Below are 24,198 nucleotides of genomic sequence, written 5' to 3'. Positions count from 1 at the left end.
TGGTGGTTTCATTTCTTGTGGATGCTGGAGGTCTGTCTGTGAACAGGAGCTAGCTCTACGGAGAACCCATGTAGTACGTCGATGGCTGGCAGCCATGCAGTGACTGATTGCCGAACGCGACTCTTTTCTTCTCGCCTGTTCTAAAACGAGGAATACAATTCGGTAGTTCGCCTCTCACTGTAACCACCACTCACTGGGCTTTGATAATTCGCGATCGATCGCTCAGTATCTATACATCAGAGTCCATCTTCATCAATCCGTAGGTTGAACAGCCTCAGGCCTAGGCATAGCAGGGACCCAAGTGATACACACGGACCAAAATCATCACACAGGTGCAAGGAGCTTGCCCCGAGTTCTCTGTAGCCCACTCCACCCCCAAACCCCCTGCGCGTATGGAGTCCTGCCCCTCCTCTTTGTCGTTGAAGGTTGGAGGCACGTCCGCGGCTAATGTGGGCATCTGCACATAGGCGCTTGAGGCGTGGGGTCTTGCACCTCTGATTTCGTGGCCATGATAAAAGGCGGGAGGCCCCAAGTGCAGAACATGTTCTCACACTAGCTTTAACATCGTAAGTTGTAAGCCCCAAGGTCAATCCCCCAAAAGTTTGAGCTGAATTCCCTTGGGACATCCAACTTTTATCCAGTCACAAGCATGTGGTTGGACCCTCGACTTCCCAGTTATTTGCTAGGCCTCAGCAGTTCTTCCATGCCGTCGTGTTTTCGTATCCCTTATTTTGTTCATCTTCATTGTCGCTCTTCCTCATAGCATTCTCCCGTTCTCTTCCCCATAAGGAGTGGTGGCGTCGAGAGTCCTCCACTGCCTTTTTCTTTGAAGCCCTCTCTGGAGCTCTCAGGAGCTCTCGGGTTCGATTGTGTTTCCGGCGACGATGTTCGCCCAGCCGATCAATCGCCAATGTTTTTCAATACGTCTACTGAGAGCAATCTTTTCACCGATAGCCGTGCAGGCGGGGTTTGTGAGGGTCAATTTTGCGGCATCGGCCTTGACGCCCATCACCTTCGCGCCTGTTGCCGTGGAACCAATATTGACCATGAGAACCTCGTTCTTTGCGAGTTTGGCGACCTTGGCTTGCTTGCCGTCGGCAGTCTTGACACCCAACAACCGACGAAGAAGGAAGTAATTGACTTCTAGTTCCATATAGATTTCAGGGAGTTTCCCTCTGAGGCCGAGCACATGTCCCACTAGACGATCGGCTCGGCACAGTGTGGGATCGATGCGGGTTCCAACACCGATAAGACCACCGGGGACAGCGAACTTGAGATCGTTATGTTCTGCGTACAGCGAAACTACTCGTGACATAATGGGTTTGCAGATAGTCTGACCTTGTGCGTCCTTGGTGATGATGCCAGGCCGAATCTCGATTTCATCGCCCAACTTCAGCACGCCTGTCAGAATAGAGCCACCAGCAACACCACCTTTCAGGTCTTCGATCTCAGCACCAGGTTTATTGACATCAAATGATCGAATGACAATCATATGGGGAGTATCTTGGAAATTCCGAATGGGCACAGGGATCTTGGTGACGAGATACTCGTTAATGGCGTCGATGTTGTACTTGAGCTGCGCAGAAATAGGGATAATCGGTGATCCATCAGCGACTGTACCCTTGATAAATTTGAGGATCGACTCGAAGTGGGATTGTGCGCCTTCCTCCCGCATGAGATCGACTTTGTTTTGCAGGATAATGATGTGATTCAGCTTCATGATTTCAATGGCTGCCAAGTGCTCGGAAGTCTGTGGTTGCGGACAGCTTTCGTTGCCAGCGATGAGAAGGAGTGCAGCGTCCATGACGGCGGCGCCTGATAACATGGTGCTCATGAGAATATCGTGACCGGGGCAGTCCACAAATGAGACATGACGGAGGAGTCGATATGTCCCTCCACAGCCCTCACGCTCGCAGGGAGGATCAACTTCCTTCTCCGATTTATAGCTCTTGTAGCATGTAGGCCGAGGGCATGCCTCATTGGTACACTTGTAAATTTTTGCGTTGGCATAGCCCAGCTTGATGGTGATATTTCTCTCTAACTCGTTCTTGAATCTGACGGTCTGCACACCAGAAATAGCCTTCACCACAGTGGATTTGCCGTGAGCGACATGCCCGATGGTGCCAATATTGATAGTTGCTTGTCTTGAGATGATCTCAGGTGAAAGTGGAGTAAGAGTAGAGAGATTCAGGTCTTCGGGTTCAGGCTGTTCGGGCAGGACAGGACGAGGAGCCTGTGAATCTGCGATGGCTGCAGAACTCTTCTTTAAGGCGGATTTTGGCGGTTTGCTGGTTTCTTCCACTTCTTCAACGTCGTTCTCTTCTCCAGGAGGGGTTCCTGGCTGAGAAAACTCGTCATCGGACGGCCGGTCACCGTTGGCAGCCATGACTGCGGTTGAATAACTGGGCCGAAGTGGCGGTTGCGAAGGGATTGCGCGAGAAATTATGAAGTGGCCGGAAATGAGGATTCGGACGAGCGAGAATGAAGGTCGAGCTGGATCTGAATATGATGGTGAAAGGGTTGGCCTTGATGGAAAATGCGGAACCAGGTCTTTCTATATCTGTGAGTCTCTTGTAGAAGGTGGTGGAGGGGTTAACTTGTGCCCGTCCACTGTAGGAAATTTACTTCTCTCGCAAGTGCCAAGCACTTGACTCATTGTGGGGGCTTAAAGCGGCAACTTGACTCATCATTTGAGTGAGCACTGGCAGCCTGGTGTATCATCATAGCCTTGCCGTATCTCTCTATCCATCCATTCCTATATATGTAATTTCTAATGGAGCGCAAGGCTGTTGTTGCTGAAGAGAGCCCCTCAACAATTCGTGGTCAATGAGGGGCGAAATTATTTGAATGGAACTCGTCAAGTCGCTGGCTCCCTCCACTAAACTTCGTCATCAAGTTCCTCCCCTCCTCCTTCCACGATCTCATATCCATCGCTACCGTCAAAGTCATCTGATCCTTCCTTTTCATCGTCGTCGTCGTCGTCATCATCGTCGTCGTCATCGTTCTCGTCATCATCCCCGTTGACTGGCTTGAGGCCATAGTCATCCTGGAAATAGTTAAGATCGTGAATCTCAGGGGAAAAGCCTTCCCCTTTGAGCCCGTCCGAGATAGCCTAGGGAGACATCAGTTGGCACACACTACCCGACACTGGGATGGCACTTACCTCCTTCAGCGCTGGTGCACAAGTTACAAGAACATCGGCTTTCCCAGGACTGAATATGTCATATATCATCGTCTCAAGGACATGCCTGATATCTTCTACGGTGATGTCCCTGACCTTTTTGAGTAATTTTTCCATATGATCCTCCGGTAAGCTTTTCATGACACTTCGAATGAAATTTGATACTGCAGCCGATGCCAGTGTCTGTTGCTCGTTAGCGAATGCAACCACTATGCTGCTAATCGCTCCCTCGAGCATCAAAGGATCGAACTCAATCTCCCCCGTAATGTGTCCATTGACTACCCTCCGACTAGCATCGAATGCTTTATATGAATCTGGTGATCGATACACTTCCAAGGTAATGAAGCCTGATTCAATGTCATAGCTTACGCTGGTACCGTAAGCCAAACCTGTGCCTCTGACTGCAACCCATAACGGCCCTTCAACTGCATTAAGGTAAGCCATTGCGACCATCATGGCGGGTGTTCTGGGGTCTTCATATGATGTAGGTCCTCTTGCGATCGCAGTCGCAAAAGAGGAATCAATCGTCGGTAGTGGCACGACATATGCTAGTCTGCCAGGATTCTTGCCTGCATCGCTGAGGCGTTCGATTCGTTTGCCAATAGGTGCCAGTTTCTCGGTTGCCTCCAGATCTTTCATAAAGGGCTCCCAGGAGCTGGCAGGCCTTTCAAGCTTGTCCAAGTCACTAATGACCAAGATCCGAAAATTCTCAAATTTGAACAGAATGTCTCGAAGCTGTTCAAGTTGGCGTACCACCTGATCCGGATCAGCCTCGAAAAGCTGCTTGATGCGCTTCAAATACAAAGCTTTCACCAAAGTGCTCCTGGCACGACCTATCGCTTTTGGAGCGAGATGTGTCATGAGATGCACTGCCGTTAGCATATCGTCGCCACTGCGTTTGGCATCGGGCACATCAGCCATGAGCCTGGTATTGATTGCCTTTAATCTTTCTACATCGAAGACCGACTTGTATAGCAATTCACTCAGCCATCGGATAGCCACATTGTATTTTTCAAGCTCCACTTGAAAGCTTATACGGAGTCCTTCAGCATTGCCTAGATTAATGGCTGAATCGATGGCATAACCAACAGTATCCCTTTCAAGTTCTAGTACCACCTCTTCGAAACTGATGGTATCGTTCCCTCGTTTTACAGGTAAACCAAAAAATGACTCCATGTAAATTGAGAGCAATGGTCGTAACTCGTTTGGAAGGTTTTCTGTTGAGACAATGAGCTCGACACGAGCAAAATTCGAGGGGATGTGCTGAAAGTTCAAGAACAACGCGAGGTCTTTCGCGTCATCGTCAATGGCTTTCTGGTACTTGGATTCGGGTTTCCCTATCTCTAATGCCAATCCTGATCGAGCAGGCGAAGTGCTGACAAAATGGATCGTTTCAGTGGACGGGACCTTGAATTGGCCTAACAATTCTGGCGGGATCTCGCGGTCATTTTCTGCTTTCGCGGCATCGAGCTTTTCCTGCATCTTCTTTAATCCTTCAGGCCCAAGCTTCTCTTTTTGCTCCTCAACCCGCTTAGCTTCGTCGATTTTTAAATTTTCGGAAAGCTGGGCGGATGGCACACCAAGAATTGACACATGGTGAGCGTCTGAGATGTAGAATTTGATGAATTTCTTCCATGAATCCTCAGACCAACTCTCAAGTACGGCGCCATACTGTTTGAGAGACTGGAGTTTCTGTAGTGTTGTTCCATCACGATTTCCAAAGAGATAGTCGGAGATTATGAAGTCGGCGAATGAGGTTGGCGAGGATTCGGCGCTGTATTTGTAGGCTCTGAGTTGCCGGTCTATGCAGTCTTTCATGAATCTCATGTCTAGAGGCTTTTCCATTGCATCCCGCAAGATTTCAAAGAATCTCTTCTCAACCTCTTCAAGTCGTTCAGTTGCGACACTTGACAGAGTAAACGCAATCTCAGTACGTGGGCGGCTGTCGAGAGTATAGTATACCGCAGTTGCTAGTTGTTCCTTTTCTACAAGCGCATTGTCAAGTAGCGCAGCCGAGGATCCAGCGAGATAAAGCAGTGCCACATTGAGGGCTGCCATCGATATCACATCTGCGAAATCCGGTCCCAGGAAACGTATGTCGACCTCACCAAAAGATTCATCCTCCTCCGGAAACTCAACTTTTTCGATAGTGGAGCATTTCAATGGAGGGGCAGTTTTGGACTCGATCCATGGTCTACTGAATGGAGTATCAGGGCTCGGAATATCGCTCAAAATCGATGATTCAAAGCTGTCCATAATGTCCAACAACTCCTCATGATTGACTTCTCCGAAAAGAGTGACACAAAGGTTTTTGGGCTGGTACATGTCATGGTGAAATTGCCGAATTCTGTCAGCGGTGAGAACGCGAAGCTGGTCCATCATGCCACCAGTTTCATAACGGAAACCGACACCCTCAGGATATAGAATCCTTTTCGACCGTAGCTCGATTAATTCAGATGCAGTGTTTTGTACGCCTTGCATTTCTGAGTAAACAACACCAGCATCGTTGCCAGTGCCGTCGATATGATGGACTTCGGTTGTACAGCTAGCATCAGTCAGGGTCGGAAGGATCACATGCTCGAGGTAGACAGGTAAGATCTGAGCAAAGCCTGCCCAACCAGCTGTCTCCAAGGTGTATGCCGTGTGGTCAGTTGCTGTCCACGCATTTGTTCCGGAGTATGCTCTGGTGGCCAATTTGTCCAAGAAACCTTTGTATTTGTAACTCTTTGAGCCCATGAAGCATAGATGTTCCAAAGTATGAGGCGCGCCAGAGTCATCATGAATCTCGGTGGCGAGGACAAAGAAACCGAAAAGTTTGGGGCCTTGCTGATCAACAACCACGATCCTTAATCCCGTCCGTTCAGATTCATATTGAGTGATCTTGCTAGGGCAGTAGTCTGGTTCAATGGTTTGAAGTCGCCGGAAGCGAGGCGGTGCTCTGATTGACACCATCTTCGGGATCAACCGTGCAACTCGGGCAGAATTAAAGAGAGAAGCGATTGGCGCTCGCAAATTGAAAATGAAGGTTTGAAGATAGCCGCCAATCAACTCCCACAGTGGAGCTGCTCACTGTTATATAGAGCCGGGATAATCAGACTCAGCAGGCAAAAACTGATATGGAAACGGCAATGAAGGCCAATCTCATATGTGTATGGATGTCTCTGAATTCTGAATATATGTCTCGCTGCTGCGGGAGAGGAGCTTCAGCCGCAAACGAAAGGGGCCCAGGCAGAAGACAGGCCACGGCCAAAAGAACAACGAGCCTTGCGAACTCGACTACTGACTGCTCGAGATGACGTCCCTTGCAATGAGTTGGTTCTTCCTAGGTTCTGCTTTGACATCCAACGTCTCATTTATAATGAAAGGGCTCAAGGAGGGGATGAGAGTCAACAAAGTAATCCTGCAGAAATCCTGTAAGAATTGGGCGTTGAACGAGGACCACAGTGCAAAAAGATTCCTCCGAGCGGGTGATATTGGCAGGTCTATCATTCCCGATCTGAGCCAACCCCAAGACAGAGGAGTAGCCGAGTCAAAAGGCGAAGCATGGGCCGCGCGTGACCGCACAGCCTGATCCATTTCAGGATTAGCGCTCGGCTGGTCTTGGCATTCACCCAGGCTGGATGGCAAGCCGCATGAATCACCATCAGCCTGTGGGAGCCTGGCTGGCTCAAAGTTGTATTCGTGGGCGCCAGCCTGTGCTGGGGGCACATGATGAGGAATGCAAGGTGTATAGAAGTCTATCAGTCGAACCCGGTGCCAGAAAGAGATTTTGTTCTTACTTTACAACTGCCCTAATATGTATTCCCCGACATCCAGCCGAGGAGGCTGTCTTTCGACGATAACGTTGCAAAACGCTTCTGCTTGACGTTCATGTCGCTAGTCCAACAACTTTTCAAAACCTTGTCTATGCAGATATAAAACTAATGCGAGTTGTTTCAAGGTCTCAAATATACCGCTCATTAATCGCTCAAGTTCTTCCAATTTCCAAGCAATAGATAGCAGAATGCAAAGCGTGAATCGCTATCATGATGATGCACCGGTGTACAACTCTTGTAATCCATTATGCTCTTTTCGGAGAGCCCAGTTCTTTTGCTTTTTGTCTTTCTTCATCTTCATTTCTGCCCAACCCTGCTCGTCATCTTCATCGTCTTGTTGCTGAGTAAGTGGAGATCTCCGCCCAAGGGTATTGACAGAAGGCCTAGCAGCGTGTGATGGGCCTGGCAATCGGGTATTTGTTTGAGACCAAGGCTGATAGCTTGCACTTGTGAAAGTCGAAGCCCGTTTAGTTGAGGGTGGTTCCGGTTCAGGCATAGTCGAGACAGGTCGATAGCGCGATGCGAGACCTATGTTGCTACGTTCCGATGGAGCAATGGAAGGTGCGTAGTTGCCGTTTAGGTTGATTGACGGAAGGAAAGAGGGCGTCGAATTCCAGGGTGCCATACCGGGATTCAAAGTACTCATTGTCCTTTGGCTAACATGAGAAGGAACAACCGGGGGCTGCATCGAATGAGGTCGGGGTCCTTGTCCTCCATATATACTGGGGGCGGCAAGACTTGGTGGCCCCATCTGTGGCTGCCCCCCCGGGCCCATCATTGACTGCATCTGTTGCATCCACTGCATCTGCATCTGCATCATCTGTGTCATCTGTTGAGACATTTGAAGCTGAGCATGGTCCGCTGGAGTCATCATGGGAGGCATCCCCGGCATCCCCGTTGGCGGATAACCCATACCCGGCAGATATCCAGTGGTCTGTGATCTTGCCATTCCCGGGTGAGGTGGCAGCTGTGGCATCTCGTAGTTTCCTGCTGGGTTGGGGCTTCCTCTTCGGGCTGCGCGTGCCCTTTCTTCGCCTGCAATGACACCTACAAGGCCTGCTGGATGGATTGGATGTGCCGTGGAGGGTCCGGAGCCAAGAGCACTGGGACTGAGCGAATGTGCAGCTAGTGACTCACGAACAGGTTGATTGACCAAGCTGGCTCCATAGTAAGGATCCTGGGGCAATCCTCTCGCAAATACAGGTAGGTTCGTTCCTTTCGCAGTCTGGCCTGCCACCGATGGAGCAGTCTGAGGTGGAGGTTGGCTCACGCTCCGTAGGTTCGAATTCGAGGGAGAGTTTGCCAGTCGAGTCGGTGGTCGATTTCTATTGGGGAAGCCGTGCGCAGCAAGTATTCCAAGGGGGACGTCCTCGTCTTCATCCTCATCCTCTCCACTACTCTTACCTCCTGACTGTCTCGATGCTACGGTCAGATGTGAAAGCCGATTATCAAGATCACCAGAGCTGCCATTGGCATGTCTTAGTGCTCCTAAGCCACTTTCGGGGGGTGGTTGTGCTGCCTCGCCTGTGACCTTCATCATTTGCTGGCGGTAGACCGCGAGGTGGGCCTCTTGTTTCCGCCTCTGTTTTGTTGCTTGTCGGTCACGTTCAACTTCATCGTCATCTTCATAGTTGTCCCCAGCCTCGGATCCGCTGTCGTCGGACAGAGCACCTAACCTGCGGTCCATCTCTTTCTGCTGTTTGTAACGCTCCCATTGCTGAGGAGTCATGACCTTGTTTGATGAGGCTGGTTTGGGGGGTTGTGGCTTGGTTTCTTGATACATGTTGGCGAGTTCAGCATCGGCAGCGATTGAAGGATCAAAGGATGCACTATGCAGTGAAGCTGGTGACATTTCCCCCTTTTGTGTTATTGTAGGGCTGGTCGAAAGTAACTTGGTTTCTTCATTCGTTCGAGAGCGAGTCACAGACAATGGCCGGAGCGTCTCCATTGGAGGAGATTCTCTGGGAGCGGTAGGCCTTTTTTGAACCGGCCTAGGTGGTGGCAATGGATTCTGGCCTGAGCTTACCAGAGAGCCGTTGACTGCTCTGGCGGGACTGCCCTGTGTGACTGTTCTTGAAGGACTCGGTGATCGGATCAAACCATCATGAGAGTCGTGGGAAGTCCATGAATAGGGCGAGGATTCGACAATCTGATTCCGATCGGTGCTGATAGGTTGAGGAATAGGAGCTCTGCTGGAGCGAGCAAAGGTAGGGCCCGAGTAACTGGTGGGTGGATAACTTGTCGGAGGTGACGAGCGCTCCTGGGTGCACGAGGTTAGTATAAGGAAGAAAGGAGAGGACGGAGAGCTTTACCTCTGACTGTATAAGACGGATACCCTGAGACTGGGAGCTAGACTCAATGTGGTCAAACATGTTGCCGAAACCATCCATTTCGGAATTCTCTAGCGCTAGGTCCGAGTCGAACAACCGGGGAGGAGTGGCCGTACTGGCCGTGCTTGCGGTCACCGCCCGGTCTCTCTTATTATGAGCGAGCGGCGGAAGACCACCTGGGGAGGAAGCAGGGGACGACCTTTTCCCCATCCCAAAGGAAAAAGTACGCGAAGAATCGCGCAGGAAGCCAGGCCTTGCAGAAGACGGTGGAGGGACTGGAACATCGTTGTATGACCTTTGCCCATTGTTCTTGTCAGATCGCGTATCAATTGAAGAGGGATTGGTGGAAGAGGTGCTTAGACGAGCTGAAGAGGCTGCACTACCGTTGGGGACAGTCGAGTGAGCACTCCCGCTGCATGTTGTTAGTCTGTTGAGGTTGTAGAGAAGTCCAGGATGGATTACATGACATACCGGTTGTTTGCATCATGGCGTGCTTCCGTAAAGACGTCTTCCTCTTGATGATTGTGAAAATAATCCTTGGGGGGAGGCCTGGGGCTCTCCTGAGAACCCAACTTCATGGACAGGCCGCCATCAAAAGACTTGCCTTTGCTTGCAGGCCGCTCCAGGACTCTGAACGAAGAACTCGAGCCTCCGTCGCCGCCAGGAGGATTGCGCACCTCGTCTAAGGCATTGCCTGAAGATTTCCGTCTCTGAAAACCCTTGGGCAGTTTGATGGGCATGAAGGTCGCTTGCGTGGGGAAAGAGTTTCCCAGACAGGATGGAGGAGTAACCAAAAAAAGGCCGGGGATAGTAGGCTGTAATCGCGGGTGGTGATGTATGGATATGGAGGATTGGTGTTAGGTCGATGGCTTGAGAGGGAGTTCAAGACGGAACGGCAGGCTGCGTGTGGATGCGGTCAGCAAAAGGATTACAAGTCGAATCTGAGAATTTTCATACCGGATATCGATCCGTACAGTCGATAGAGAGCAGGTCAGAGCACCGAGTTGATGGCAGTGCAGACTGGACCAAGCTTGGTGTCAGAAAATATCGACAGATGTTATATTGGTGGAGTACTCGGAGGGAGAGGAGTTGAGGATGTTGAAAGTGGTGTGGGCGGTAGGTGGGTGCGTGCAGTGGAAGGACGAACAGCACAGGGGAAATTGGGAACTCCGTTGTAGAGGCGGCGAAGTGATTATGCGTATCGTATGTATGCTGCTAATATATTGTTATCAACGAATGTACTAGGTAGGTAGGCAGCGATCGAAAGGACACAGGTTTGGTATGTATCTGTATAGCGAGAGTAAGAAGGATTGATGGTGGAAAGGCTCTTGGATCATCGACGACAACGACGGATAATGATTGACAAGATGATGAGACATCAGAATGGGCAGGGCAGGGTCGAGAAAGCAGGGTCAAAGCGAAAAAGGCCAGGGCAGGATCCGCAATGCTCAAGCCTAAATGGATAGAGAGAGGGTGGAGGCGCTGGAAGGCCGCTCTAACTACGAGTAATAACCTCGTCGTTTTCCGAGAGCCCTAGGTCGCTTCTGAGCATCGTATGAGTGTTTTAGCTGCAGCTTCTGTGTGGGTAGGTGCTCGTCAGGGTTCATGGGCGTAGCTTTAGTGGCCAGCAGGTACCCAGGCTACGGAGTACTAGGCAAGTAGTCTTGGTGGTGCTGGGCCTCCCCCCCCCGCCCAGTCAGCAACCTGAGTGGTGTTGTGCGGCCTGTGCTTAAGAGTCTAAGACAAGCCGGAGACAATTGAGGGCACCAAGGCAAGCCACTCTGCTCATCACCATTTCAAGCCTCCTCCTTATTTAGCCCTTCCGTTCTGGGCGGCGATTGCCGAGACGCATGCTCCGCAACAACAACAAACACCAAAATTATGCGAAATAATGGGCACTGCGAAGAAAATTGATCATGACCTATCCTCTCGCTACCGACATTGTATCGAGGGTAACTTTGCATCTCTCGTCTCCATTTGTCGAAGGTGCCAATCATCAATTCCCTTTCAACATTGTTGTGTTGTGTTGTGTTGTGTTGTGTTGTGTGCCACCACATTCGCCTCGTCCCTGGGAGCCCGGGAAACCATGAATGCTGATGATGCTTGCTGGGCATGGTCGGTACCACCCAACGGAAATGTGCCTGGCTGGTTAGTCATGGCGATAGTCTTCAAATTCATTGCCACATTCGGCCTCCTTCATCTCCGCCCCGATCTGCCCCTGCAACTTCAACTCATCTGCTTGGTTACCTACTCGTATGAATCTGTTCCTGGCGCACGTGTTAACAGCTTGTCCAACCCTGGCCAAGTGTTCAATAATGATTAGATGTCTCTCCATCGAAGGTTTGCTCCGTACTCGTAGTTTGACTCCCTCCTACGAGTACGTAAATGCTGTTCCACTTCAGACATTATTGTCTCCAATGGTTGGACGTGTCCCAACTTAAGTCAAGCTTGACGCTGTGATAAACCCCTTGGGCTGCGTGCTCGCCTCTCGGGCCCAGGCTCGTGTTGTTGATCTTGGAAAAGCCAAAACCGGACAGTCTTCCGGCACGGCTAGAGGGAAGCCACTCGGATTTCGTGATGCCGCCTCTATGACTGACTATTGAACACAAGTGAAAAAGTCCGTCCCCAACAATGCTCCGATATCAGTGCTCCGTACATACGGACAATCGGTTAACAGCAGCCCGCGTCGTCCATGTGTACGTGTACTCCGGACAGTGCTTCAAGTTTTCTCGCCGCGATTGACCTGGACGACCTTGTCCTCACCGCCGGAAAGAATGCCCACGTCGCTGTGCCAGCAGACTCCAAAGACCTTTACCCCGTCACCTGCCCCAGGGCTTGGTCCGCCCTTCAGACTGGCTCTTGGCAGTGTGTACAGACTTTGACCAACCAATCCCTCTTTTTCTTGTTGGGTACTGCGGACATCCCATACTCTGCACGTGCCGTCGTGGCTGCCGCTGACGAGTGTGTATTCATTGCTCGGATCGCGTGCCAGGCTGACCACTGAATTCTTGTGGCCTTTTAATGTCATGGCCGCAACGGTGGTGGCCGAAGCTCGTGGATCCACCAATTTGATGACACGACTGACCGAGCCAGCTGCCAGAAGGTGGAGATTGGGCATGTGCTCAACACAAAACAGTGCACCGGATGTTGTTCTCGTATCCACCAAAGACGCAGTCACCAGATCCCATGTCCGCACTGTCTGATCCCAAGAACTGGAATAGCCGACTGTCGCATCATTGACATCAAAGATGGCCGCCGACACTGGACCTGTATGTTGTTGCATCATAGCCACTGGCCCTCGCTGTGGGAGCGACACATCCGGATTCAGCTTCCTCCTTTTGCCGTCTTTGCCTCTGCTCCGAGGAACAAGCTCCTCAGGCGCTGCTGGTGCGTCCGATTTGCGCGTCGACCAAAAACCAACCGAGTGATCGGAGGACGCAGACAAAATACGACCCGATCCCTCATGAGCGTTCACAAAATCCACAGATGACTTGTGCCCATAAAGCTCAAGTGAAGGTATCAAGCTAGCGGAAAATCCTTCTGCCTCTTCAGAATATTTCCATAGCCGCACTGTTCTATCAAACCCTCCTGACACAATCTGAGCTGGCGACACAAATTTGGCCGATTTTATGAGGGAGTTGTGGCCCCCAAAGCGAGTGCCGGGGGATGTAGCCAATACTTGCGCCGAAGTATTCCAAACTCTCAGGTGTCCATCGTAGCTCGCAGATAAGATCCTTGGAGATGAATTCAATGACACGGCGTCCACGTCACTGACCCAATCTTCATGTTCGTAAGAGGCAATATACTGAGGAGGAATTCGAGCTCGGACATATTCTACAGCTAACGTCGTCTCGGTGGAGAGGCCACTCGTGCTGAGGTACTCATCAAGGGTCGTTCGCAGATATGTACCATTGACAATGAATTCTAGCGGTATAGGCTTCTCCTTTTCAAGTAACCCGTTCACCAAAGAGGATAGAGGATATCGACGGAAGGAAGTAGGAACTAAGATCGGGGCAGTATCGTTGAGGGTTAGGTCTGCGTCCCTCGTTGTTAAGCGCACTCGAACTAGGGCATTCGAGGGGTCTTGTAACGTAGATGCCATTGTCGCGCAGTATATTTTCCGAGACCCCTGCTACTAATTGTGAGCGAGAGCGAGAGCGAGAATCGATGGTGGGCTGTTGTACTCCGTATCAGATTTGCAAAAACCAAGAAATTTTCTGGCGGAGCACAGAGACGGTAAGGTAGCCACCAGGAAACGAGGATACTATACAAATGACGGTCAGTCATTTGAGACTGCGTGGGAATGTGTACTGCCACCTCGCATAGTTCTCGTCATGACATTGTATTTTCTACACCCGCAACAATCAGACGCAACCTCCACGTTATCCTGTGTTGGTCCGATGCTCTGATGCTTGTCGAAGTCGACATTGCCTGTAGAGCATCACGGTTGTTGCTATTGCCGCAGATCCATAACAGCCAGCCTAGCAATGCCAGATGATTCCACTGCGGCCGCCTCGATATGCAACAGCATCATCCTGGGCACATACCCTCAATCGGAGGATATCTTGACCTCCGAACTCTCTGCGCAACTGATCCCGCCCCTCCTTACACACATATCCGAAACGCGACGCGCACTCAGCGATGAGATCCGAGCCACAAGTAAAGGAGAGGCTGGCGATGTTGACCAATGGATACTGCAGGCGAGAAGGGCCCAAGAAGACATCGCGAGATGTAAATTGGAATCACAAAGGATTGTCCAAGAGCACAATCAATTACGTGCCTTGAGAGATCAGGCCACAGATTATCAGTATAAGGTTGATCTCCTCGAGGCTGAAATCGACTTCACCGAGAGACTGAAGCAGGAGTTTGACCACATCGCACTCGTGAGCCAATCTTTGAAGGGCGTTGAGGACCTCATATTACAAGATGATCTCTTTGGTGCAGCGGAGAAATTACACCAATTGGAAAGCGACACCCCCCATATAGCCAGGTCAAAGGCTTCTATATTAGCCCGAGATCTAAAAGACGAGTTGCGACTCAAAACCCGTGTCAATCTTGAAGCCAAATTGAATTCCCAGATTCAGGTGCAGAGAGATGGTCAGACGGCATCCCTTGAAGTTCAAGCCTCCGAAATTGGCGACGCCTCCATTAACTCTGATTCCATCTTGTCCGCTCTGAGACAAGTCGGCGATCCCCAGGACGTCCTTGAAGCCCTAATAGAAAAGCTCAAGGCATTTATCCTTAATCCCTTGCGGCCTTCCTCCCGACTAAAGCTGGCAACTTATGAGGTCGGACCATATAGCATTATACTGCGGCTTAGCAAAGACAGCCCTTCCTTTGATGCAGTGTTCAATTTTGTTTCTGACCTGATTGAATTCCTCCAGTCTTCGATCTCTAAAACCGTCCGAGCATCAGCCGTCTCCTCGATTTTCCCAGACCTCATGGCACTACTTGTCACTCACTGGCTAACACCAACTCTACCTACCGACCTCACCATGCTGAGTAAGCTAGACGACATACGCCAGCAAATGCACCGCATTTTGGAACAATTAAAAACCCTTGGTTGGCAAGGGCAAGTTGAGCTGCAAGATTGGGAGGAATCCCTCAACCGAGTCTGGCTTAATAAGCGCAAAGCTACAATCTTGGATGCCGTGCGAAAAGGTCTTGCTGCATCTAAAGGAGTTCTTCGAAAGGTTGAGAGAGTAGAGAAGCAAGTCCTCTCCACAGAAATGCATGAACTCGAGGACTCAACCGATAATTGGGATGCTAGCTGGGATGACGAGAATAACGAGCATTCTGCATCGGCTGATATCTCCAAACCTACGGATGACGACGATGCGAGCGGTTGGGGTTTTGACGATGAAGATGACGCTGGGGAAAAGGCTACAGAAGACAAGGATATGCGAGAAAAGAAAGATGAAGACGACGGCGAGGATGCGTGGGGTTGGGATGAAGACCGCCCTGTTCAGATCAAATCAGAACCGACGAGCAATTCTCTTGAAGCTCGACCGAATGGTGGCAAGAAGGTTAAGGTTACCGACAAAGAACATATCCTGAGTGAATGGTACAGTATCAGCGAAGTGCCAGACCAAATGATCGATATAATTTCTCAAGAACTCTCTGACGCCCAGACGCTACAAGAAGCTCACCACACTTCCTTGAACACAACCCTGCTTTCCCGAGGCCTCTTAGCCTTGCCCACCCTGGCGCTCGCAATGTTTCGCGCAACTGCACCCAGCTACTACGGCGCTTCACCCTCACTGACCGATATTCACCGCTACAACGATTCCCTGTACATTGCCGAACAACTCCGCATCATTTGCAGCCCCACAACGAACAATACCACCAGTATCATCTCAGCGCCCAATCTCGACGCAGACATCCAAGCTATGGAGAAATTTGCGCGCCTGGCGTATTCCAAGGAAATGGAGACCCAGCGCCTGATCGTCTGGGATCTGCTTGAAGGAGCACAAGGCTTCACCTCATGCACGCAGTTCCCGTACTCCCAGGAGATAGAGAACGCGGTGCTGAGCGTCATTGACCGGGTACGAGTGCTCCACGCCGAGTGGGAGCCGATCCTAAGCAAATCACACCTAATGCAGAGCACGGGGGCGATCCTTGAGATGGTAGTCGGCAAAGTCATCTACGCAATTGAGGACATGGACGACATCTCGGAGCCCGAGTCGCAGCGTCTGACGACTTTCTGCCAGCAGATCGCCGCTCTCGACGACCTCTTCCCCCACGACGACACCCTCACCGGCCACCCCGTTTCCACCACACCCGTCTACGTCCCCATCTGGTTCCGCTTCCAGTACCTCATCCAGATCCTCGAGAGCTCCTTGGTAGACATCAAATACCTCTGGACCGAGGGCGAGCTGAGCCTCGAGTTTAGCCAGAAAGAGGTCGTCAGTCTCATCCAGGCCTTGTTCGCAGAGAGTCGCCATCGCAGAGAGGCTATAAATTCCATCCTTGCGAAGAAAGGTCCCTGGGATCTGTGATTGACGTGTCAGTCAGTCGTCGCTCTTAAAATTACTGAGGAACGAATGAGTGACTGGATAGTCGGATGTACTCACACAATGACATATATATCAAACATTCAAGTATTACCACCAGATCGAAGAATTCTTACAATCAAATTGTTGGCTGCAACAGGAACGACTTCCAACAGCTGATGATTTGTGACAAGATTTTGTCCGTACTAGAAGCTACAAGACTGCTGTGAAGCCCGCTATATAATCTTGCTTGAGCGCTCCTTCTTCGCTTGACACAAAAGGGTCCAAAAGCAAGAGCCTCGCTGTGGCAGTCGTAAAACCTGACGACCTGTTATCCAACCACGTCCGAGGTCCGTGTCCATATCGCTTCCCAAATAATATCATACCCGTAGTATCATAGCAATCAGGTTGTGTTTCCCAAGATATCCACACGTAGCTGCTTCCTGTCGAGAGGGAATTACCTAAGAAAGTAAATATGTGCATGCTAGAATGGCCACAAATCATCAAAAGCCGATGCTCGAAAAAAGGCTCACGGAACAGAACCTAGAAATCCCAAGAAAATTGGGGGAGAACAGAAAAGGCAAATCAGCAGAAGAACTTATACCACTTCTTCCAAGCCGGCCAGTTTTGACGATCAGCCTTCTCCTCCGCGACCAACGACTTCACATTAAACTCGCGCTTCCCGGTAAACAGGTCCATGTCCCTCGGCGACAGGACCTTCGTCTTATTCCAGAGCCTGTAGCCGATATACATAAGTATGACGACGGGGGCTGCCAGATACGCCTGAAAGAAATTAACCACGAGTTCGGTGGACGACATGTCCCTCCAGCCGACGGGGCTGAAGCCGGTCCAGAACTGCGCGCAGAGCACGAGCCCATTAAAAGTCAGTCCGACCCAGGACCCGATCGTGCCGACGGGGGAGCGGAACGCGAGCTCATCGAGACCGTGGCCCTGTAGCGCCCACGCGTGCCGGAAGCGGATGTGCGCGAGGCAGATGCTCGACCAGGTGAAGATGGAGGAGAGGCCGGACAGGGCGAGCATCCAATTGAAGGCGTCTTGTTGCTTGTGGGTTGCGGCGAGGAAGGCTAGGAGGCCGAGCACCGAGGCGAGGATGATGGCGTAGAGGGGGCGGCCTTTGCGGTCGATGTACGCGAGGAAGGCAGGGGCTTGTCGTTGCTCGGCGAGGGCGGCGAGTGTGCGTGACGAGCCGTAGATCGCAGAGTTGCCGACGCTGAGAACGGAGATCATGATAACGACGTTCATCACGGATGGAAGGACGTCAATGCCGGCGTTCTGGATCGAGATCACGAATGGGGAGGCTCTGTTAGTTGGGTAAGAGGGTACATATCAGCAAACTGAGACAATCGAGAGACTGGGTCGATGAGAAGGCAGCGGCGGGTAACGTATGGCTTACTTTGCATCAGCTGAATTGCGCCCATTCAGGAGTCGGGGGTCGTCATAAGAGACAAGAGTTCCCACGAGGAGCAAGCTGACAATGTAAAACAGCGTGATACGCCAGAAAACCTGCTTGATCGCAGAGGGCAGTGCTTTTCTAGGGTTTTCGGTTTCTGCCGCTGCAAGGCCAACCAATTCGGTCCCGGCGAATGCAAATGCAGCGGTGACAAAGGTACTGCACAGTCCCTTGAAGCCATTGTTGAATGCACCAGGAGAGTGCCACTTTTCGAAGCCGATATAACTTCCGTCGGGTCGGCCGTTGGCGTCTTGACCTCCCATGATATTGATAAGAATCCCCAGTAGGCTTGTCCTAATGTTAGCCTCGAAGATTTCCTTGGAGTAAATCAGAAGGACATCTCACATGTATCCGATAACAGCGGTGACTTTTACCACGGAGAAGACAAATTCAGCTTCGCCGTAGCCTTTCACACCAAAGAAATTGATGACGATGATCAAGATAAGGAATATCGTGACCCACGCGGCATTGAGTGTGATGTTTTGCACCTGGAGATTGGTCCTGCATCAGCCAAAAATGTCTCCATCCATTGTCCCATTGTCCCATTGTGTTCTAAAACTCAACACTTACCCAATAATCCACCGTGATTGAAGCTGACACAATTTCCAAAGGTAACACCACCAACCATTGCATTGCATAATTCCAGCCCATTGCGAAGCCCCATGCTGGGTCTAAGAACCGTGTCGAGTATGCGGCGAAGGATCCTGCGACTGGAAATAGCACGGCAAGCTCGCCCAGCGCTTGCACTGTACAGTACATCATGACTCCAGTAAGTGTGAAGGCAAGTAGAAGCGATGCCGGTCCACCTAGACGACGCAGGCCGTATGTTAACACAAAGGAGACTTCTAATGCATTCATCCAGGCTCCGAAACTAACCATGTGCCAATGCTTTTCCACTGCCCACGAAGAGGCCAGTGCCAATGCTGCCACCGATGGCAATCATCTGTAGATGTCGACCTTTGAGTCGACGAAGAAGAGGCGACATCGCCGTCGCCTGGACGGCGGCTTCAGCATCGTAGCCGGATTTATGATCGCTTGCGCTGAACGAAGCCGACCTCGTGACGCTCGCATGGGGATCGCGCTTGAAGCTCTCTTTGAGCCGGCCTGCGAAGGATCTCTTGAAAGTGCCCATGTCACCCTCGTAGGCCGATGGGCCAGACGATGACTCAGGACTCCAACTCTTTTTATCGTCCATCGATCACGATCACGATCGTACGGACGGGACGGGAGGTATGGTCTTGCTCGGGGTTGATAAATAAGCCAAATGTTATCGGGTGGCTAGGCTCTAACTCGGCGCGGGGGGGGGGGTTGCACTTGCCGGGTTACCGTGTTGCGGCGGGAGAGGCACTCAGCATGGTTTCATCGGACGTTGATTGTATAAATATGGATGTTTGTATATTGTCGTCAAGGATAGGGAGTGACGAGCGAGGTTGACTGGATCATGCGCTACAAGAAGACTGGTCCCTGGAGAGGGATACTGGCGCAAGTCACATGTCAGTGAAGCCACAGATAGGCCGTCTCCACTAAAGACCCTGCCACTGATAACACTGCAGCCCAGGCATCTTTAGCCTCGTGCAGCGGTTCAAGGCCAAGGGTTCAATGGTGGCGACTTTGGCAGCCTCGGCTGCCCCCAGAAATCTAGTGACGAGGACTCCGTACTATGGGCCTCTGGGTGATTGGGATTTCACGTGGAACCTGTTTTTGTACAGACCTTCGCAGATGCGCCCTCTAGTCTATCAGTCAACGAACGAGAGGGCTGTCATGGAGGTCTTGATTTCTTCTGTGCACATATTATTACATAGCTATATGAGATAACTCTGGTTGGATCTTGAGCTATACAAACCCAAGAATCTCAAATCGATGCTGCTTTCACTTCGTTAAGTCATTAGGGGCCTTGAGGCAACAAAAATCAAGTACACCACCCATCATGTGTTCCACCATGGCTGTATTACAAAACAGTCGCCGCATGACTAGCTAGAATCACTTGGGGATACCGTTCTGGGGCGAAACAATTTGCTTTGATCACTGCCTATGACTGCCGACAATGCAACTAGGTTGGATCCTTCCCATCAATTGGTCCAGAGTTGCCGGAAGCCTCTGGGACAGACTGGTCTGGTAGCAGCTCAGGAAACTGTGCAGTCTCCAGCTCGAATGTAGGGCTCCGTAGAGCTGTGCTGGCGGTGCTGTCTTCCGAGGCTGAAGGATCAGACTTAGCTTCTGTCGAACTAAGGCCCCTCTCGAGCGCAAGTCGATGCGCTGCATCTCTCTTCTGTTTGATTTCTAACTCCTCTTGCCTCTCTATCTCCTCTTCTTGTTGTTTCAGGTCGAGTAATGTAGGGCCAGTCGGAGGCTCGCTTTCGGGCAGAGGCGAGATAGGTGCCAGACTCTTCTGCGAAAGTGATCTCTCGCTTTTACTGGCAGGGCTTCTGATTGACTTGGACGAAATTGTGCGATTCGACCGGAGGGAATCCCTTGGTCGTTTACCATTTGAGTTTCTCGACTTTCCAGCTGCTTGGTCTTCACTGCTACCTTGGTTCGTCATACGCCGACTCAAAGCAACAGCAAATTCATCGTCAAGAGGGACGGCGTCGTCTTCTTCATCACTCATTATCAGATCACCTCTTGAGCTTAGAGAATTCGTGGTAGAACGGGAATTGGTGGTATCGCTCCGCTGTCTACCATGTCCCTTTCTCCAAACCTGGTCATCCTCTTCGCTTTCTTCCAGTAAAGGCTCAGTAGTACCATCTTTTCCTTTTGTTCCGCCCGGGTTCTCCTGCAAATCAGCAGCGGATGGTCGATATCTAAGCTTCCTACTACCAAGTTTCCACGGCAATCGCTCTAAGAAACCTAGGTATGAGGACCCGGGAATAATTGTAGGGTCTTGGTCAGAGTTTGGTTGAGTATTTGTCGGTTTCCTTCGTCCTCGGGAGCCATAGCTCATTGCACGCTGTCTCTTTGGTTGGTCGGACGGCGCCCCTCGTCCTGCTAATAGGCTGTCTAATTCATCGTCGCCCCATCGCAAGGAAGTTTCATTCGCCGCTTCTTCGTCCTCCCAAGCATTATAAAAATCGAAACTGTACTCCGCGCGACCGCGCGACCGGCCCCTTCGGCGGCGCAAATTGTCTTCACGATTGGGGAAACATGGTGCAGTACAATCGTACAGGCAGGACTTGACTCCTGTCAAACAAGGATCGATATATAGTTGGGTAAAGGTGTAGATATTCTCCTGAGCTGCCTGGTTCGCGCTCTCGAGATTGTGAGAGAGGTTGTGCAGAGTCTGCCGGAATTCAGGATTGTTCATCTTGAGGGGTTTAATGGGGAGCTCGCGAGTATGATGGTGGGCGCGAGCACGCAAAAGCTGGGATTCTTTGAAGGCGCGACTCCTGTGCGCTTCAAGCTCACAATGGCCATACTTGACTGTCTTCGCACAGATCAGTCCATTGGTCTGCGGTTGCTAGGAGCTGATTCAGGCATCTCAACATCTGGCTTGAGAGGATTGAAGATGACATCGAGGCCGTCATCACGTGGGCACTATCGACGGATAAAATATGGTTCCGATCCGGATTCTACGGCAGAGCATCTGCTCTCTGAAACGCTCGTCATTCCTTGTTCACCGGAAACCTCTTCCTGATCGGTCCTTATGATGACAACGTGAATGAACTTCCAATTTGTATAGGCGGACTCGGCCTTTGCCTGCCCGCAAGACTAATCAACAACTCGGAAACCGTCTGACAAATATCATGGCCCCAATTATGGAGGCGTCAGCCAGATAGTGTCAGGCCTAACTCAGCCCAAAAGGGGGTCGCTCCGCCGACAGAATAATAGTAACGATTACGGCTATTCACAAAGCTGCTCTGTCGAATATAACATAGTAGCAGCACGAATAAGCACCATAAGTGGAAACAGCACTCCTAAAAATTGCTCTCGCTGCTTAAGGTGGCTATTGATCAACATCCTGCTCCACAAGGGCCAGATCAAGGTTTGGTATATACCTCCTCCTGTGCCCTAGTTGATTCGCATTGCAGCTCTATAGATTCTGTTCATGAATGCACTTTCGCAATAATATACTGACCACACTTCTCATTCCTCCTCATAAATATGCATGGGCCATCTGGTGGACAATTTGGAGGTCCAGGAGGTCCAGAAGGTCACCATGGGCTGGGTGGACCAGGCTTCGGACGTCACGGGTTCGAACACCCAGGGATGCAGGAAAATAATCACGATTCTCTTGAGAATGGAGCAGAGCAAGGCCATGGTAAGGGGCAAAAGTAACGCGGTAATGCGGTTCTCAGGCTAATTGAATCGCAGCCCAGGAATCACATGAGACAAACGTCATCAAGCTCGAGATCACTTTGAGCAAGCAAAGATTAGAGGGAGAGTGTCATGATGACCCAGAAAAGGACGACCACCATGGCCAACAACATCCAGGACAGGATCATCACCAGCAACATCCGGGACAAGATCACGACCAGCAACACCCAGGACAAGACCACGATCAACACCATCCAAGCCAGGATCATGACCAGAGAGGTCACAACCATAGTCGCCAGAGCACCCACGACCACGATCATGGCCACCAGGATCAGGACTCCGATCATCAGAACGATCGCGACATGGGGCAACACCATCAAAACCATAGCAATCATCATGACCGTGGCAACCAGCATCAAAATGAAAATGATCAATACGATTATAACAACAGTGAAGAATACGGTGAATATAACAATCCCTGCCAATGCGGGGAGGGCTGTCACTGCGCAGCTAATGGGGTAAGTCACCTGCTCCTTGATCATATTCGTGCATTACTAGACCATGAAACTTCTCGCACCCCCTCCCCACTGGAGTATTTTATCTGTAGAGTTCGGCCCTTTTATTATTGCTCCAGCAGATGTAAAGCTAACTTGTCTTGAAACTTGTAGGGCACTTGTCACTGCCATGACGAACAGGATAACGGGAACTATGATGAGGAGCAATATGACCATGATGACTATGAAGGCGGCGAGTACTATGAGGGCAACTATGACGAGGATCGGCACGGACATGGGCAGAATGGGCAGCATGGGCATGGAGACGGCCACGGACACGGCCATGGACATGATCATGGACATGATCATGGACATGATCAGGGCGATTATTACTAGATTGAAACCCTGCTAAGTTGAATTCTGACAAATAGCGTTGTATTTGATATCTTATTACTCCATGAAATCTGTGCTAAGCTTTCTATGAATATACTACTAAGGAGGTTTACATATGACATGAGAAGCATGGCTATAGAACGAAAAAGGACAATAATAATTCTATGACCTAACTGATTCTCTAAACTCCCAGCACCGAGTTACACAAATCTACACTTGAAAGACCAAATCATCTAAACATGTGCCGCAGCACCATAGGACGCCTGGGCCATCGAACCCGCTATGCCCGGGGTTTCATAGTTATACTGCTGGTCAGCATGATGTTCTATTGCTCCTTGTTGCTGCTCGCCATTTCCGCCATCGTAGCCGTCATGGTAACCATACCCGCCATCATCCTCCGGACCATAAGGGTCCAAGCCTCCATGAGCCCCAGAATTGGCGAATTGAGAGTCGCCGAACTGCTCGTGGGTTCCTTCGCCGCCGGCCTCGTAATCATACACACCGCCGGCCTCATGGTCGAGTCCTTCGTCTTCAGGATACTGTGGGTATGGGTCTTGTTCAGCATATTGTTCTTGTCCGGTATGTTGGTCTTGTTCGCCATAATGCTCTTGAGCGCTGTAGGTTCCTTGACCAGGATAAGCTTCTTCTTCTTCTTCTTCAGGATATGCATCTTGAGGATAAGGATCCGAGGGATACGTCTCTTGCGGGTAAGACTCTTGCGGATAAGTCTCTTGGTCGTATGGCGCTTGTGCCGGATACTCGCTGTGAGGCTGCTGCTGCTGCGTCGGATAAGGCTGGGAGTATCCGGCCTGGCCATTAGCGGCTTTGTTATACGCAATCTGGCTCAAGTGTTGTCCAGCGATGTCGATCCCTTGATATGCTGCTTGCTCCGCGATATTTCGTGCTGTTAGTCCAAAACCTCCACCGTCATTGGATCCACTATTGTAGCTTCCCCCGTATCCTCCACCATATCCAGGTGTTTGGTCATAGTGATTGACACCGCCATGTTCTGGTGGGGGCATTGTATGTATTCTGTCATTCCATGGTGCTTCAGTCTCATCTTGGTGCTTAGGGCCACCAGGAATGCTTTGGTTGGGCGTCGGTGGAAGAGTCGGCGTATTGACCCTTTCGGGTTGCTCTGTCTTACCTGGTAGTGGTGAAGGAGGCTCAGTCTTGACTAGTGGCTCTGGAAGATGTTCATTGCTCGGGGGTAAAGATGGAGGGGGCTCAACCTTGGTCGGTGGAGGAGGTTCAGCCTTGGTCGGTGGAGG

At 50.8% G+C, this 24,198-nt stretch overlaps 7 protein-coding genes across 7 annotated transcripts; 1 reads left to right on the top strand and 6 right to left on the bottom strand.

Moving 5' to 3' along the window:
- Positions 1 to 847: 847 nt before the first annotated feature.
- A1O9_10211 (eukaryotic translation initiation factor 2 subunit gamma) lies at positions 848 to 2,386 on the bottom strand (the record flags this gene model as incomplete). Its single annotated transcript, XM_013400946.1, has 1 exon — positions 848 to 2,386. The coding sequence occupies one exon, from the start codon at positions 2,384 to 2,386 to the stop codon at positions 848 to 850; it is 1,539 nt and encodes a 512-aa protein (XP_013256400.1).
- Positions 2,387 to 2,878: 492 nt separating this feature from the next.
- On the bottom strand, positions 2,879 to 6,133 carry A1O9_10210 (uncharacterized protein; the record flags this gene model as incomplete). The annotated part of the gene is made up of 2 exons (XM_013400945.1): positions 2,879 to 3,112; positions 3,164 to 6,133. 2 exons carry the CDS (start codon positions 6,131 to 6,133, stop codon positions 2,879 to 2,881), a joined length of 3,204 nt encoding a protein of 1,067 aa, XP_013256399.1.
- Positions 6,134 to 7,204: 1,071 nt separating this feature from the next.
- On the bottom strand, positions 7,205 to 9,536 carry A1O9_10209 (uncharacterized protein; the record flags this gene model as incomplete). Its single annotated transcript, XM_013400944.1, has 2 exons — positions 7,205 to 9,256; positions 9,309 to 9,536. 2 exons carry the CDS (start codon positions 9,534 to 9,536, stop codon positions 7,205 to 7,207), a joined length of 2,280 nt encoding a protein of 759 aa, XP_013256398.1.
- Positions 9,537 to 12,045: 2,509 nt separating this feature from the next.
- On the bottom strand, positions 12,046 to 13,428 carry A1O9_10208 (ribosome biogenesis protein YTM1; the record flags this gene model as incomplete). The annotated part of the gene is made up of 1 exon (XM_013400943.1): positions 12,046 to 13,428. One exon carries the CDS (start codon positions 13,426 to 13,428, stop codon positions 12,046 to 12,048), a length of 1,383 nt encoding a protein of 460 aa, XP_013256397.1.
- Positions 13,429 to 13,813: 385 nt separating this feature from the next.
- A1O9_10207 (uncharacterized protein) lies at positions 13,814 to 16,324 on the top strand (the record flags this gene model as incomplete). The annotated part of the gene is made up of 1 exon (XM_013400942.1): positions 13,814 to 16,324. One exon carries the CDS (start codon positions 13,814 to 13,816, stop codon positions 16,322 to 16,324), a length of 2,511 nt encoding a protein of 836 aa, XP_013256396.1.
- A 579-nt stretch (positions 16,325 to 16,903) lies between these two features.
- Positions 16,904 to 18,984, bottom strand: A1O9_10206 (uncharacterized protein; the record flags this gene model as incomplete). Its single annotated transcript, XM_013400941.1, has 5 exons — positions 16,904 to 17,639; positions 17,733 to 18,077; positions 18,135 to 18,277; positions 18,360 to 18,595; positions 18,666 to 18,984. 5 exons carry the CDS (start codon positions 18,982 to 18,984, stop codon positions 16,904 to 16,906), a joined length of 1,779 nt encoding a protein of 592 aa, XP_013256395.1.
- An 855-nt stretch (positions 18,985 to 19,839) lies between these two features.
- On the bottom strand, positions 19,840 to 21,090 carry A1O9_10205 (uncharacterized protein; the record flags this gene model as incomplete). Its single annotated transcript, XM_013400940.1, has 1 exon — positions 19,840 to 21,090. The coding sequence occupies one exon, from the start codon at positions 21,088 to 21,090 to the stop codon at positions 19,840 to 19,842; it is 1,251 nt and encodes a 416-aa protein (XP_013256394.1).
- Positions 21,091 to 24,198: the final 3,108 nt, after the last annotated feature.

Source organism: Exophiala aquamarina (genome assembly GCF_000709125.1).
Source record: "Exophiala aquamarina CBS 119918 chromosome Unknown aczIA-supercont1.12, whole genome shotgun sequence".
Taxonomy (NCBI): domain Eukaryota; kingdom Fungi; phylum Ascomycota; class Eurotiomycetes; order Chaetothyriales; family Herpotrichiellaceae; genus Exophiala; species Exophiala aquamarina.
This window is presented reverse-complemented; position numbering and strand designations above follow the sequence as displayed.